The sequence below is a fragment of the Anneissia japonica genome, unplaced genomic scaffold (assembly GCF_011630105.1).
Source record: "Anneissia japonica isolate Jap-2015-1 unplaced genomic scaffold, ASM1163010v1 scaffold724_len3256291_cov202, whole genome shotgun sequence".
Taxonomy (NCBI): domain Eukaryota; kingdom Metazoa; phylum Echinodermata; class Crinoidea; order Comatulida; family Comatulidae; genus Anneissia; species Anneissia japonica.
In genome coordinates this window covers 2,919,631-2,935,524 of record NW_022744966.1, presented here as the reverse complement: position 1 = coordinate 2,935,524, position 15,894 = coordinate 2,919,631, and the positions used below count along the sequence as shown (strand labels likewise).

Sequence of the window (15,894 nt, the reverse complement as noted above, 5' to 3'; positions counted from 1 at the left end):
TAACTCATCATTCCTCTTTTATTTCATAAAAATATTAATTTATCCATATCTTGAAATACCAGTACAACACACAAGTTGCACCATTGACATGCTGAAGATATTATGTGGTAGGATACCAAAAGTAAAACATCCTGTATATGACTCTTTCACATAATGGATTTTCCACAAAACCTTGTCTGCTCTAATTTTTCAATATGATCTCATTCAACCGCCATCTTGATACTATTCTCTCATTTTTCCACTCCTATCTGGTATCCAACCCCCTCAATAACTTTGGTTCAATTCACAAAATCTTCATCTTATACATATTCATTAGATGATATATAATCTGCCCTCATGAATATTCATCCTTTTACACAATCTCCACCTATATTAACTATCTTGTACTTGAGCTCAAGTTACCACTTCTAGTACAGGTGCAATTTCATTCATTAGAAAATAAATTGAAATTTAAGTGGTCTGTTTATAGAGTTATTAATAGCATGGAATTAATGCATTGCAAGTTGGTCTAGATTGATTGTGGAATACAAAGATGTACATGGTTAACTGGTAGAGTAATATCATGGAATTAATGCATTAAATCTGTTTTGATTTACCAATGACAACAGTGGCGTAACTGGCATTGTAATACAACAGAACTAAATCGGTGAATGCTGTGATAGATTTATCAGGAACCCATGGGTGTTGTTCTATTGTGCAATGTGGACGTCCCACGAGATAACAAGTCTTGAGTTCTCAGAAACTTTATCTTACATCATCTCTTTTAAATACTGAATATCTTTAGATTCATATGGTGTAACTATAAAACAAACTACCTTCTACTCCTGCTGGTATCATAGCTATGTAATTCTATAGAGCCTTTCCTTTTGATTGCAATTTGGTCCATTGGAGCATTTATGCCCCCCAAAAATCACGGTCAAGTAGTTAAAATCACCTAAAATCACCTTATTTGGCAAATTAGCCCCCCCCCCCCCCCCCATCAGCATCCCCATTTCAAGACTTTTAGATATGCCACTGGGTATGTCTATAGTTTCAAGATTTCAAACAGAAGTGAATTCCTTAGCAATCTACTTATGGGCTCTCAATAAATATTACCCTGTGAAGATGAGTTGACACCTCCATGCTGTGAACTAGATATATAGTACATTCAGCACACTCTGATACCCTAAACATGGAATTAATGCAGGCTTGCATTAAATAACTATTTTTTGGCAATTTATATTAGTTTATATATAATACATCTTCATTTATTTCGTGTTAGTGTCCTTTGTTTCTCAGCATGCTCAACAATTTTCTCTTCAACATACAATCCTTTGCGTTTTCTTACGCTGTTCATGTATACGCGAGCTTGATTGTCCGAGTCAGCTTTTTCACCAAAGTGCAGCAATTCTTCCTCTGTAGAGGGAACCCAGAAAGGGTCTCCACGGACCACCTAAAAAAAGGAAATATTTTTTTATTTCACGTACTATTGAAATTTAGCAATTTTAAAATAATACTAAACTTATTCACCAAAATCTGATGATATAGTTTGCCCACCACTCTCTTTCCTAGAACCCTCAATTTGAGACTACTTTTTCTGAGTACCAACTACCAATCACCATTGTTATTAAAACTAACCCTTTAATTGGAGACCGAATCCCTAGTTACCAAGGTGGTCTTGAAGTGGATAACAATCTCTAATACCTCCTCCTAGGTAGGGGACCCGGGATTGGGCCATGACAGACGCACCTTATTTTATTGTTCAATTATCATGCTTTTTGTTTTATAATTTGGTGTAAAGAGCACAGAGGCACTTCGCAATATGTGCTATATAAATGTAAATTATTATTATTTATTATTATTAATTATTATCTGACATACGATCAAACAAATATTGCATGGCTCAAGCAGCTAATAAATTGGCTATTGGACATGTTCAATCAAACCTTTTAAGCCTGACAGACTAAAATAATATAGCGTTTGTTTTGCTTGTTCTTGACTAATTTCTGAAGGATTTTTTTTTTTAAATTTAAGATTAGCTTTATTATTTTTATTTATCTTTATTAAGATTAATTTAATATTTAAGATTAGTCCAGGAGCCTAATTAAAGGCCTTGGCCTCATTGGTTCCCGCACTTGTTAGTGCAGTAGTAGTTAAAAAACATAAATTACATTTGGTATTTCCATTCATTGATCAAACAATTAAAAAAAGATTTTTTTAAAATTCAGTCACGTTTGAAATTTATAGCAAAATATTTAGTTGGTAACTGATAGGTGCCAAAGCTAATAAATTTAAGGTGTTGAAGGTTAATATTAATTAGAAAATTTGCCCTGAGAAATTAATTCCATTTTAGGTTCAGAATTACAGTTACAGTAGTCATTTTTATCTCACACACATAACCCACATACTGTAAAATGAAACATTTGTCAATGGAAGTGTTAATAGCGTAAGGGGTGGCACCAGCCTTAGGCCAACAGGGTGGTTTAAGCTGTCAAACAAAGCAGAGGTCAATAGCATCATGAAGCGAAGACTTGGGGGGGGGGGTGAGGGCTCTAAGACCATGACGGTAAGAAATGTCTGGTCTATTTTAAGCTGGTCTGGTCTATTTTAAGCTGTTTGGAGATTTTTAAAATGCATTTGATGTTTTTTGATCCAAAAGGTTGTGACTAATGACAGGTTGGCCTGTCCAATGGGTTGGCTTAAGCACTTCTTCCCCCTGGAACTGCCACATGTACTGTAAGTATACAGAGCTATGTAGTCAAATAACTAGAAAGGTAGGTAGACAAATATGATAAATGGAAATATGGAAGGATAGACAAATACACATAGATGAATACATTTAGAAATTTCTTTTGTCTAATGACATTTCTCTCAGTTCATCCAAAACTATTTTGAAAAAATTTAATTTCAAGGTGCTAATGCATAAATTTTCTTGTAGATTGCATGAGGAAATATCTAATAAATTTTTAACAATAGAATAAGGAAATAAAATTCTACGGAAAATTTCATGCACATAATCTAATTAGTATTGATTTATTAACTTACCACTGTGAATATGCTAATAAATTCCTTTGATCAATATTTAACATGTTAATATAAAATCTGCCAATGACCAGGAAGTAAAAAACTAAATAAATTAGAATTTCATTTTTGATATTGCATCATATTTCTCAGTTCATTCAAAACTATATTGAAGATATTTACCTCCCAGTTGCTAAAGAAAAGTTGAGGGCTGGCCTGTCCACTAGTCTTCTTGCGGATTTCCTCAGCAAATCCAAAGCTCTCGGCGACAGGCAACACTGCTGTGATATCAAACACTGCGGATCCCTCACGCATTTCCTCTTTCAGTACTCGACCATTACGTTTCGACAAAACACCATACATACGCCCTTTAACATAAGAAAACAATGGAATTTATTAAGATATTAATATTATGTAGGATAGTTTTGGCGCAGTGGCTGTGGGTCTGCTTCTCAAGCTTTAGGTCGGAGGTTCAATCCCTCGTGCATTTTGCTGTGTCCTTAGGCAAAGCACTTTACATATGGTTGTCTATATCAACCTAGGAGTACAAGTGGATACCTGAAAGGTTCAAACAAAAAATGCACTGATTACAGCTGCAACATTATGGAATTCTCCCCAGGGACCTGAGCATCTGTTGCATACAGTATGTGCTTGATCCAATGACCAGGGGCAATTATGTTAAGCACACAGAGGTGTCTACAATATGTGCTCTATAAGTTGGCCATTATTTTTATAATAGTAATATATTTTATAATATGTACATATCAGACATTGACAATATTATTACATGTCACAACTGTAAAACTATGACTGTGCAAGATCATCAATAATTTACTAACTACTGTATATTATCAGCTACAAACTTTCTTTATAATTAATAGGCATCAATAAATATTGTATTCACATTATCGGGCAAAATTTATCATTATTTTGTAAAATTTCATCTGTAAGAAGCAGAACTATTATCACACAATTATATAATATATGTTGGCAGCTGGGCGAGGGACAGAAAAATAACTGCAAATTACCTAAAACCTCTGCTGTGGCTTGGATGTTACATGTATACATTGCTGCCATCAGCCGTTGTGGTTTAACCTGGTAAGCCGTTCTGCATGCATCTTTCATCGCTGATATTATCTGCCCTGACAACCTTCCATAGTTCAAACCAGAATCTTGCAGTGTACATAAAATACTGCCCTCTATAGGTGATGTTGCCTCATTTTCTTCATTTTTGAGTATGGTCCCTGATTTAGGGACTTCATTTGATGTTTTATTTTCTATGCAATCACTTTTAAAATTGACATCTGTTCCTTGTGAATCTTTTGAACTAAATTGACTAGTTGCTGGTGTTGTACTTCCCTCTACTGTCCACTCTGAGACAATAAAACAGAGGCCCATCATAGGTTCTTCACAAAGCGGGCCAGCTAGCGTGGCTAGCTGAAATCCATTAATTATGCTATTATCAAAATCTCGTAATTTTTCTGTGTTATCCGAGGAATCAAGTCCAAACCAAACTGATGGTCTTTGGTAGTTACTGACTTTGTTTATCAAAATATTCGGCCCACATTGCTTAGGGCCAAATGACCAAATTTGGTCAATACATCCACGCCATCTTTTTCCAGCTTCTTTAAAACCAGCTTCAAATTTCAACTTCAATTCTTTCAGTTTTTCTAATGTTTCCAGATTCAAATTCTTGTCTACCTTTCCTGCCAATTTTGAGGTTGACAACTGCTCCAAGATTCGAATCAATTCAGTGTTTTCCTCCAACAATTCTGTTATTCTTTCAGGTAGTGGTAATGCTTTCACAGCTAAAGTGCAAAAACTCATTGGCGTGGTGATTTTAACAGTGCCATCTTTCAGAATCTCTAGCGATTCCTCCTGAAGATCATCCAGCAGTCTGGTCTGAATCTGTATCTGGTTGACATCATCAATGACTTCATTTACCATGTCAATTTTTGGAGGGTTGATGATTGTCTCACGGAATGGAATGATTGGTGGGGAGACATTGATCTTGATTTTTGCAAATCTGCAATTAAAAATCATTTACATACATTCACATTTTGTACATCACATTTCTATTTATATATTTATGTATATATGTAGAATGTTTTAAATTTATTCTAAAATGAAAAAAAATGCACAAAGACAGCAAATCTTTTTCACATAATAAGGTGGGTCCCAAGGTGGATTAGAGTTATGAATCATTATTTGATTTTTATCTAAATTAACATAAAGCTTACCTCTTTTTTAGATCATCAAGGCAACGCTCCAAGTGTACCTCACCTGCTGCTATGATCACATGTTCACCTGTTTCTTGGACGAGAGTTTCAACACATGGATCGGCCTGGTTCAACAACTTCAGTCCCTGCACAAGTAGATGCATCTCAGCTAGAGGGCAGCAGATAAGAAGATAAATTTTGTATGGTGCTAAGCATGGTGTTATTGCTTGTATACTTATCACTCAACAACAGAAAATGGGCAAAGGTGTGGATTGGAATTGCTAGGTGGTTAAGATGCTTGCATTCTAATCTCAGGGTCTTGGATTAAATTTTTGTGACATCAGTTTTTATCTTGACTAAAAACTGTACACTCTCTAAGCCTCATAAAAAGACTAAGTTTAAAAGCTCATTCCATTCTCTAATTTGCGAGTTAATAATTAATGCTTCATAAAGTATTCATGCTTACTAACGAATTTAACTCAAACAAATGATTTACCAGGGTGAGTTGGTTCAACCGCTACTCTGACAATCGGGGCAGCAGCAAACGGCATTGACGTGAAGGCCGGACACATGGGTGTACTAGACACTGTAGCTGATTTTAGTACATGCTCTTCTAGTCCACTAATACCTGAGACAAAACCATGTATTATTTAGTAAAATGTGATTTAAATCACCTTTCATCAATTAACCTGTTTATAATTGTTCTACAGGCCCATCTGAGTTAGGCTTTTAGTAAGGTTACAGAAATGAGTTGTCAGTGCTTTTAATTAATAATTTATAAATAGTTACAGAGAAATACACTTGGGATGAAAGAGTAATGAGTCCTATTCTAACATTCAGTTAGGTCATTTTTGAGTACATGTTGTCAACACTCACCTAATACATTGCCGGCTGGAACCTCATCCATAGCCTCAAGCTCACGGCCCATCAACAAGTAAAGCTCTCCCACTTTAAATCGACTAATGTACTTTTCATTTTCTGTGGCTAAAGTCTTAAAAAAAAACAAGTACAGTATATGAAAATGACAGGTGACAATAGTAGATGATAAATGATAACAGATGAGAGATAAAAAATGTATCCTAATAACATGGTACAATGACCTTGAGTACGGTATGGTATTAGTTCCTTAGGGATCTGGGCTGACATTACTCAAATAAATAATAAATAATTCCACCAGAAACAAATGTTGTTTATAGAATCAGAAGTACCATATACACGTGATATTTAGCCAAAAATTGGAAAAATAATAATAATAATAATAATTTGCAATTTGTATAGCGCCTCCCGTTGGATCAACCTTGAGGCGCTTGACAACAACGGAAGGAAACGGACAAGAGGAAAAAAAAAGGAAAAAAAACCATGAACCTAGACTAACAGCAAAAAAATGATTGGCGATGATATGGAAAAAGCAGGATATAAACCAACAATGGGAACATATATTCTTTTAATGACATTTAAATGCTTATCAGGAACTGTTCCTGAATATTTAACTAATTTTTACAAATTATTTGATGCTTACCATAGCATAAATACAAGAAGTAAATCGAAAAACACTTTAGTCTTACCACAATGGTGAAATGATTTTGGAAAAAGAACTTTTAAATATCGTTCAGTTAAATTATGGAATAATCTATCATCAGACCTTCATAGCAATATTCATTCACGTTCCTTACAATCCTTTAAAAATCTCATTTAATTTACCCTTTTGTTTTTCTCTTCTGTTTCTTGTATTTATGTAATCTATATATAATTATATATATGTTTTTTAATTTTTTTAATTTTTAAATTATTTTTTCTTTTAATTTTGGCTTGTAATATAATTTAGTTTAAGATAATACCCTGGATCTAAGGGAAGAACAGTGTAACAATACAGACTGAGCATCCAGAATAAAGAAAGATTTCAGTCTATCTATCTATCTATCTATCTAGAATGATAAATATTAGTCACCTCATCCATGACCTTTCTGGGGTCATGCTTTGGTCCGAGAACAAGTAATTCCTGTCCTTTTTTTATAATCCCACTAAAAACTCTGGCAAACGCCACAAATACATCTTTCTCCTCTGGTTCCTCAGAGTTCACTTCTTCACAAGGTACTATGTCTGCAATATAGTTATAGTTATTACTTGTTAATCAGCTTATTTCAAGAGGTTAAATTATTTATTTATGTTCAATACACTAGATACACATAGAAACTAGATTTAAACTTGTCACTTCGGACGAGTTAAGTGATTTGACCTTCCGAAAGCGTGCGGCGCAGATTGAAAGTATTTAAATGTTCAAACTATGGCCTATAATGTGCTCTAATTTAGTTTTTTAAAAATAATTTTTGAGCACACGTACGCTCATGCCATTACGCGCTTGCACACGATAATGGCACAGGAAGTTGAATCCTGATATGAGATATACATATATCAACTCTCATTGACATAAAATTTGACAAAGATTTCAAGGAAGAAAGAAGAGGGGGTCAGAAAAAACATTAATTTTGACATGATGACATCATATAAACTACAATACTTGTGTAAAGTGTCATTTAAAAATGCCTGTTGGTCGGTAATGGCATACGAAATTGACCATGTTAGTGTTGAAATCCAGTCTGCCACCCTCTATCGGGTTGTCAAAGATTTGAAGACAGAATAAATTGTGGAGGGGTCAGAAAAACACTCATTTTGACCATAATGATGTCATCAAAATGACAAATAAATGACACTTTGTGAAAGGAAATAGTCTCAGCTATAACATACTCACAGGCGGGAGATGATCAATCAAGAACAAGCGGGACACATTCAAATGAGTAAAAAAACTATGACATCATAAATAAAAATTCAGTTTCTTTTAATTCAGATGGCAATATGATGATGTCACAGTGTTCGATCAGCCATTATGATCTATAAAATCATATCTACAACTCATGTGCTTCCAGAATATGTAATAAAAATTGGGGGTCACCTTTCATCCTAAGGAGCTATATCTGATTAAAAATAGGCCTGATTTTAGCATATTTTCACTGTATGTCAGCACAAATGCGCGCAAGGATTTGTATGTTTGTTGCGAGTGTACGGCACTGCTATTGGCCCTAAGATGACTGATGGAAATTTGTGAATGTAATATCAGAAACCCAAAATATGTTAAAAAAACCTGTAATTTCTAGCTTCCGTACATGTTGCATGTAATTGGACGCATGTGTGTGCATGTGTTATGATGCACACGCGAAATATTTCGGTACGTGACATTCAAACTTGACCTGAAGTTTATGCCCAGATCACCAATAACTCAGAATAGTATTCAAACTATTAGTTTTTCTAACCTTCTGTTTTGCTAGGCTGTGTATTTCCATTTTCTGTCTCTGCTCGAGCCATTCTCTCAGCATGTCGTTGCCGAGCACTTTCTCTCCTCTCTTGAATTTCCTCGCTGGTAAGAGGCCTAGAGCAAATAGCAATCACAGAAATATGAATTAATTAGATTATGTCTTATATACTTATGGTGATAAAAATGAGCATATGCCATCTACACAACATATTTCTAACAACTTCTGGCACATTAATTTATCATAAAGACTAGGTATAAAAGCACATGGAGACTGGAGTATAAAGTGTACAAAATAAATATTATACCTTTGTTTGTTTTTTGGAAGAGAGTCACTGCTTACAACAAACATTTTTGAGATATAAACAATAACAGGAGCATCGGAGTTGCAGCAACTCTGCTTAAAATCTTAAAAAACAATTTTACACATTATTTGTTGTAAAAAATCATTTTTAAATTATTATGTACTGTATATCAATATGATATACAGTAAATTCAATTTAATTCAATTTATTCAGAACCTCCATTCGGAGAAATACATATAAAATATCAGAAAACAATACGAAATAATGTCCTTTCAACATAATGTATTTTATACATTATGTATTTTTATATTCAGCATATATTTTTAATGTAGTTTCTTAAGCTCACCATTCTTTAGTTTCTGGGACTCAGCTGGTAGGGAATCAAACCGCCGTCCTCCTGTGCACATCAACTTCTCGATCCTCTGTTCACTGACGTCCAGTGGGCTAGGAAGCTCATTTGCTACCATTGCTGGTGTATGAATTAAGAACATATTTCAATGCATTCTTTTGAACTTTAAAATGGCATTGTTAAAAACATCTACACAGTTGATCAAGCTTTCCATTTCAACATAAATATATTTTTAGAACAGTTTGGTTTTCCAACCTAGAGGTTAGGGTTTCAATCCCTCGCTGTGCATTTTGTGTCCTTGAGCAAGGCACTTTATCTGCATTGTTTCTCTCCACCCAGGAGTAAATGAGCACCTGGTAGGGTTAAAATGCCAAATGCACTAAGTAGCTGCTTCAGTGTTATGGAATACTACCTCGGGGAGCTTGTGTTCGGTATGTGTTTAATCTAACAACCGTGGTAATGATAATGTGAAGTGCATAGAGGCCATATCATAATGACCTATCAGTCTACAATTATTATTATTTAAAAATGTAGTTGTTTTAAGGAGGGCGTACAAATTGCAGTTCTTATAATTGTCAGTAAAATTCTGATTTTATTGACCATACTGAACCAATGATTGCAGAGTTGAAGACAAGTAGCACAACAACTAGCAAAAACTCCCCTACTACCTGCCTATATGTAAGCTCCCTGACTATCTGAAAGCTCAACCAACAACTCCCTCCTTATTGGTCTATTCATTGCCTGGTTGCTATAAGGATACATAAGACAGCTTTTGATAGTGGTAACCACTGTCCCATAACTGCCTGCAGCTGTACCCTTGAGTCATTGTGCCTTGTGTCTCTTGCTGATATCTTGAGGCCTAGGAATTTCACTATCTTTTCCATCTTCTCCTTGTCTCTGTAGAAGTAAATTGCTCAGTTAAGTTGGTGATTCCTGTGTCTCATAGTTTGCAGCAACTTTATTGCTTCTCAAGCCATGTACCAGGACTATTTATCAATGATTTAAATATAAAATATCAGAGCATAAAATATTATTTTCAGTTAATGAGACTTACCTTCTGAAATAAATATCTTCATACACTGACCACATATTTTCAAGAATAAACTGAACAAATAGAGGGCGCTTTCCTTTAGCTTGGGCACCTTTTTGAATTCGTTTCAACTTAGAATTGAGGTAGAAATCACCCCACAGAGTTTTCTTCAGCACTTTGGAGCTGATGCCTAGCTTGTTGGTATACATTTCAGCAAAATGATCGAGACTGAAATAATGAGTTAGAGTGTTGAGGAAGTCAAGATTTTAAATGATTAGTAATCACATATTTTATATTTATGGACGTTACAAGGCACAACTTTAATTATTTACAATACTCACCAAAAACAAGGAGCTATCACTTTAATAATAATAATAATATGCTGGTCTTATATAGTGCTTCATGCATAAAGCATCTAAGTGCTTCAGATTACTACCCAGTGATTGGATCAAACACGTATGGAACACATAATCTGCTTCCTGGGGAGAATTACATAATATCGCAGCTAGTAATCAGAGCAGTTGTGTTCGAAACTACCAGGTACCCACTTGTACTCTGTGAGAGTTTTGAATCCCCGACCTCAAGGTTGTGGGGTCCAAGCCACAACCGATGCGCCAACCGCTTCAACTTTAAAGCGTGATTGACCAATCACAACCTATCTAAAGCCCCACCCATTCCCCACCCTCATAAGCACCAGCATACAAGCATGAAAAAAAAAGGAGCTATCGCTAAAGCGTGATAGATCAATCACAAACCTACCTGAAGCCCCACCCATCATAAGCACTGGCAAATATAACGTTGCCTTGATCAGGGGAGAAGTAGAGGTTAGAATCATCAATATCATTCAGTTCTGTGCTCCAGTCGTACACTTGACCATCTGCATGAGCTGTTGGTGTCGATGATGTTTCAGTTCTTTCCTGTAATAAGGTTAAAAGAAAACATTAATGTATATTACAACATCTAGAAACTGTAATGATTTGGCTAATAAAATGCATAGATAGAATTGTCGGTAATTTACTCTTTTCAATTTGGTAAACGTGGGTCTGGAATTCTAGAATAATTTATGAGACCTGAACATAAATGTCATATTTTTTTAAACCAGAAGCATAAATTTCAACTATTATAGCATAACTGTAAAAAATTCTACATGAGTGTAAACCAACTCACGTTGGCCTCTCTCTCAAGCACATGTGATACATATAAGTTGCCAGTGACTGCATTCACTTGCTCTAAAATTTGCTGCAGATGTAAGTATGCCTCCAATGGGGTCAGCTTCAACTCCAATACAAGACGATCAATCTTGTTCAGTACCAGCACTGGTTTGATGTCCTCCAACCAAGCTTGCCTCAGGACTACTTGTGTCTGTAAATTAATGACAAGTTATGCATTGAAATATCTGAGACACACAAATATTTGCTAATAAACTAGAACAATTCAATATTTGAATCGCTTACATTGTTTATTTAAAATATTACCTTTCAACTGAAAATTATAAAGAAAATAGTTGACTGCCAGTTAACAGACACAAAAATAACTACAGTTCCTATATATTTTGCATAGACCTTTGAACTGTGTTTTTTTTTGTCCTATAAATTAACTCCACAAATCCGTAGATGTTGGTAGCCTACAAGTAAAATAATTACCTGGATAATCTGACTAATTGCCTATTTTCTCTACAAAAAAATACCTTTCAAATAAAATTAGAACAGACAGCTCCTAGTGCCAAGCACAAATGTTAACAATCATTTTTTAAATTTCTTTTTTGAGAGAGAATAAGCAATTTATCAGTTTAATTGTTTCAAGTTAAGTCTTCACGAAATAGAGAGAAATTTTGTGATTTGTGTCTTATTAGAATTTGACAATTTGATTCCTTTAAGCTCTGTCCACACTTTCAAATGTTATGTGACAAATAAATGCCCATATATGGGTTTAATAAATGCCCATATATGGGTTTAATAAATGCCCATATATGGGTGTAATAAATGCCCATATATGGGTGTAATAAATGCCCATATATGGGTGTAATAAATGCCCATATATGGGTGTAATAAATGCCCATATATGGGTTTAATAAATGCCCATATGGGTGTAATAAATGCCCATATATGGGTGTAATAAATGCCCATATATGGGTGTAATAAATGCCTATATATGGGTGTAATATGACACCATCCTTTGATGGTGTGGACAGCACTTTACATGAGCATTTCAATGTTTGTTAAACATTTTAATGATTTTAAAAAAAAACATTAACAAATATGTAATGCTTGAATTACTTAAGAAATACTTATATGGGGCTTGTTACCTGCGGACATACTCCCTCAACCACATCAACAACAACAACAGCCCCATCACACAATCGCACAGCTGTTGAAACCTCAGTGGAGAAGTCCACATGTCCAGGTGAATCAATCAGGTTAATCAGGTGTTCCTTCTCATCTACAAAAAAACACATGTGAGAAAACAAGTCACACAACTATAACATTGAATATTCATGATAAAACAATGTCAGCCTTTTAAACTATTCCTGGAAATGTTTATATTTTGCTGAATACTCACTTTCTTTGTAGTAGAGCGATATTGCACTTGACTTCATTGTTATGCCTCGCAGCTGCTCATCTTCACGGCTGTCCATATATCGCAGCTTACCTGCCATGCGAGACGAGATGATGCCATTGCTGGCAATGAGTGCATCAGCCAAAGTAGTCTTTCCTATTTTAAATGGAGAAACAAAAGTACATTGTTAATAGAACATTCCCATTAACAATAAATGATACTAAGGCCATCAGACTTATATTCCTTGTTTCGCATACTTATTTTTTTTAAAGATCATCAAAGGAGGATGGAATAAAAATTAAAAATTTTGTTTTCTTATTTAGCAAATAGTTTTGCCAAAAACACCCAGATGGAGCAGAAAATAAATATAAATTAATTTTATTGGTGAATGTAAAATGGGATGGTTAAATACTTCAAATTCATATAATTAGGAAGAAATATACATATCTTATCTTTGGAGATTTCAAGGCAGCAGAGGAATTTCCACTTATCGTGGCAGCGGGTGTGCTAATTGGCAAAAAATAAAATTTTTATTTTATTTAAAACCTTCAATATTTGCGTTCGGCGGGTTCACTAAACAAGGAGTATGAAAAAAGTCTCACTTAATAAGGCCATATGCTATGTGGGAGTAGAATTATCTTCTATAATTTTGTTATTAAATCCAAACTTCAAGGTTATTTTTTCAATAATTCAAGCATTAAACAATAATGTTTTCTAGTCCAAAACAGGGAGTGTATGTTACTGTATTTGTATAAAGTGAAGTGGAAAATAAAGAAACATTTTTGTTATCCCACCACCCATTGTAAGGAAACACAGACTAACATTCTTTTAATAATAATAATATTTACTAAAACATAAAAGAACTAAAAATATGAATTCTACAATGAGGGTAGCAGGTCAAAACGGCAATAAACCAAAATGGCAATGACCAAAACGGCAATGAACCAAAACGGCCATAACAAGTACCAAAACGGCAATGACAAGTACCAAAACAGCAATAGGCATTGACCAAAACAGCAAAGGAGCAAAATGAATGCCAAGACTAGCAAAGCGCCACCAAATGTTTTACTGCTTTTATATTGTTTTCCCCAATTTTTTTAATATTGAATTTGTATGCTATATTGTTATTATTATTTTGACGTTTTGCCCCCTTAATATTGGTGTTTGTCTTGTTTTTTTGAATGTTTTTATTTATTTTTGTACTGTAAATTGTCTCATCCAATCACTATATATGTTTGATTGCAATAAAGTTTAAGTTGAATTATTATTATTATTATTATTATTATTGCTGTTGTCGTTCTTTTGCGTTTGTTACTTCTATGACAATTTAGCCTCATTTTACCGTATTTAATTGTTGTACACTTTCATATTTATAATTAGTTTATTTTTTTGCGTTTTTACTTTCATGACATAAATTGTTTAGCATCATTTTGTCTGTTTTTTAAAGTTTTACTTAATTTAAATGTCCACTAATGATATTACATTGTGTTTCCCCCAATCTCTTTATTCTTGAATTTGTATTTTATATTATTATTATTATTGTTGTTGTTGTTCTTTTTATTATTATTATTATTATTATTATTATTATTGTTGTTGTTGTCGTTCTTTCACTTTTTTACTTCTATGACAATTTAGCCTACTAAGTCTGAAACAAAATAAAAACTTTAAAAATACAGAACGATTTAACAATTACTTTCCAAACATAAAGCACTAGTGTGTACATCGGCCTTTCATACTGCGGTTGACCGAAATGATCTTTATTCGCCGCTAAAGGCCATAAATAAATAAAATTCCCTTTGCTTTTGCCAATTACCATATAGCCTAGGTCTACAGTATGCCATTCTGGAAACGTTGCCGTTTTGGTTTAAGCCTATTGCCGTTTTGACTTAGGCCTTGCCATTTTGGTCATCGTTGTTTTGACTTATTGCCGTTTTGGTCCATAGCCGTTCTGGTCAAAAAGTGTTGCCGTTTTGTTTTTTTGCCGTTTTTGGCCATTGCTGTTTTGACTTATTGAAGTTTTGGTTTATTGCCATTTTGTCCAGAAACCTTTCTGAGTCCTGAGTATAAATTGTTTAAAAACTGGATTTAATGATTTCCTTACCATGGTCCACATGAGCCAGAATACAGATGTTGCGAATGTTTCCAGACTGTTGCTGAAGTTGAGCTAGTTTCTCAGAGTCCCAGGTTGGCATTTCCTTTGACTGGAGTGAAATAAACAAATTATTTTATCAGCACATCACATTTTAACTGCATTGTTTTAGACTGTCTGCACAGGGTCATAAAAAAAATAAATACTATGCAGTGCAAAGGTTTTTTGGTTTTTTTTGCAGATCGATTACTATGACCAGTTTAGCCTTTGCCCTTCTATATTACCATGTGAAAATGCTCCAAATTCAATGGTTCTATAATTTGTAACGTATATTGTTAGCTGGGTAGACAGTAGGCACCTACTGGCGCCCTACTTCTCTTGCAGGTTATGCCATCCCTATCTAAGCTTTCCTTTGGCGAACTGACATATATAAAACATGTTGTTTGCCTTTACGCAGTCTTTATATTACTAGGCCTATAAGTAAGTCAATAGCAAATTTATTAATTATCAGTATTTGCTATTATTAAGATATTTATTAGTCATTCAATTAATCGAATTGACTGAAAACACACAATGCCTACTTGTTCAAAGCCGAAACGGTGTTAAACAGCTTAGAGCCTGAGGAGGTGCCTAAATAGCTAGGCCCGGGTAGACCTAGCCTAGGCCTACGTAGGTGAACCAGTTCTTGTCTGTAGCTAGCCTAGGCCTAAGAACAAGTAGAGAATCCCGTGCATGACGTGAAAATTAGCTAGGCCAGGGCCTACGGCCTAGGCTAGCTCCGGACAGGCTGAGGCTATTTTAGGACTTAAGTTTACACTTACTTTTTTTTTTATACGATGGTAATATTCTGATAAGTTCAACTCATCTAGGACTAAATATCGTATTATTAGATACAAAACGTTGAACCTCTCTTTCACAATATTGCGTAACAAAACTGTACTGTCTTCACACACAATCACACATGTGTGATCTCCGATATAAATACAGTACACAGGTCCATGGAAGGCCGAATTTTGAAAACGGATTCAGGACTAGGCCA

The 15,894-nt window shown here is 34.6% G+C and overlaps 1 protein-coding gene across 1 annotated transcript; it reads right to left on the bottom strand.

Annotated features, from left to right (window-relative positions):
• On the bottom strand, positions 1 to 15,832 carry LOC117119825 (elongation factor-like GTPase 1). Its single transcript, XM_033264769.1, has 18 exons — positions 15,677 to 15,832; positions 14,868 to 14,967; positions 12,770 to 12,922; positions 12,516 to 12,649; positions 11,378 to 11,572; positions 10,970 to 11,127; positions 10,235 to 10,438; positions 9,941 to 10,077; positions 9,178 to 9,300; positions 8,835 to 8,934; positions 8,528 to 8,643; positions 7,168 to 7,319; positions 6,096 to 6,210; positions 5,716 to 5,847; positions 5,241 to 5,388; positions 4,029 to 5,026; positions 3,184 to 3,368; positions 1 to 1,432 (listed from the first exon to the last, which is right to left on the bottom strand). The coding sequence occupies exons 2-18, from the start codon at positions 14,956 to 14,958 to the stop codon at positions 1,244 to 1,246; spliced, it is 3,330 nt and encodes a 1,109-aa protein (XP_033120660.1). The 5' UTR covers positions 14,959 to 14,967; positions 15,677 to 15,832; the 3' UTR covers positions 1 to 1,243.
• Between the last annotated feature and the right edge of the window lie 62 nt (positions 15,833 to 15,894).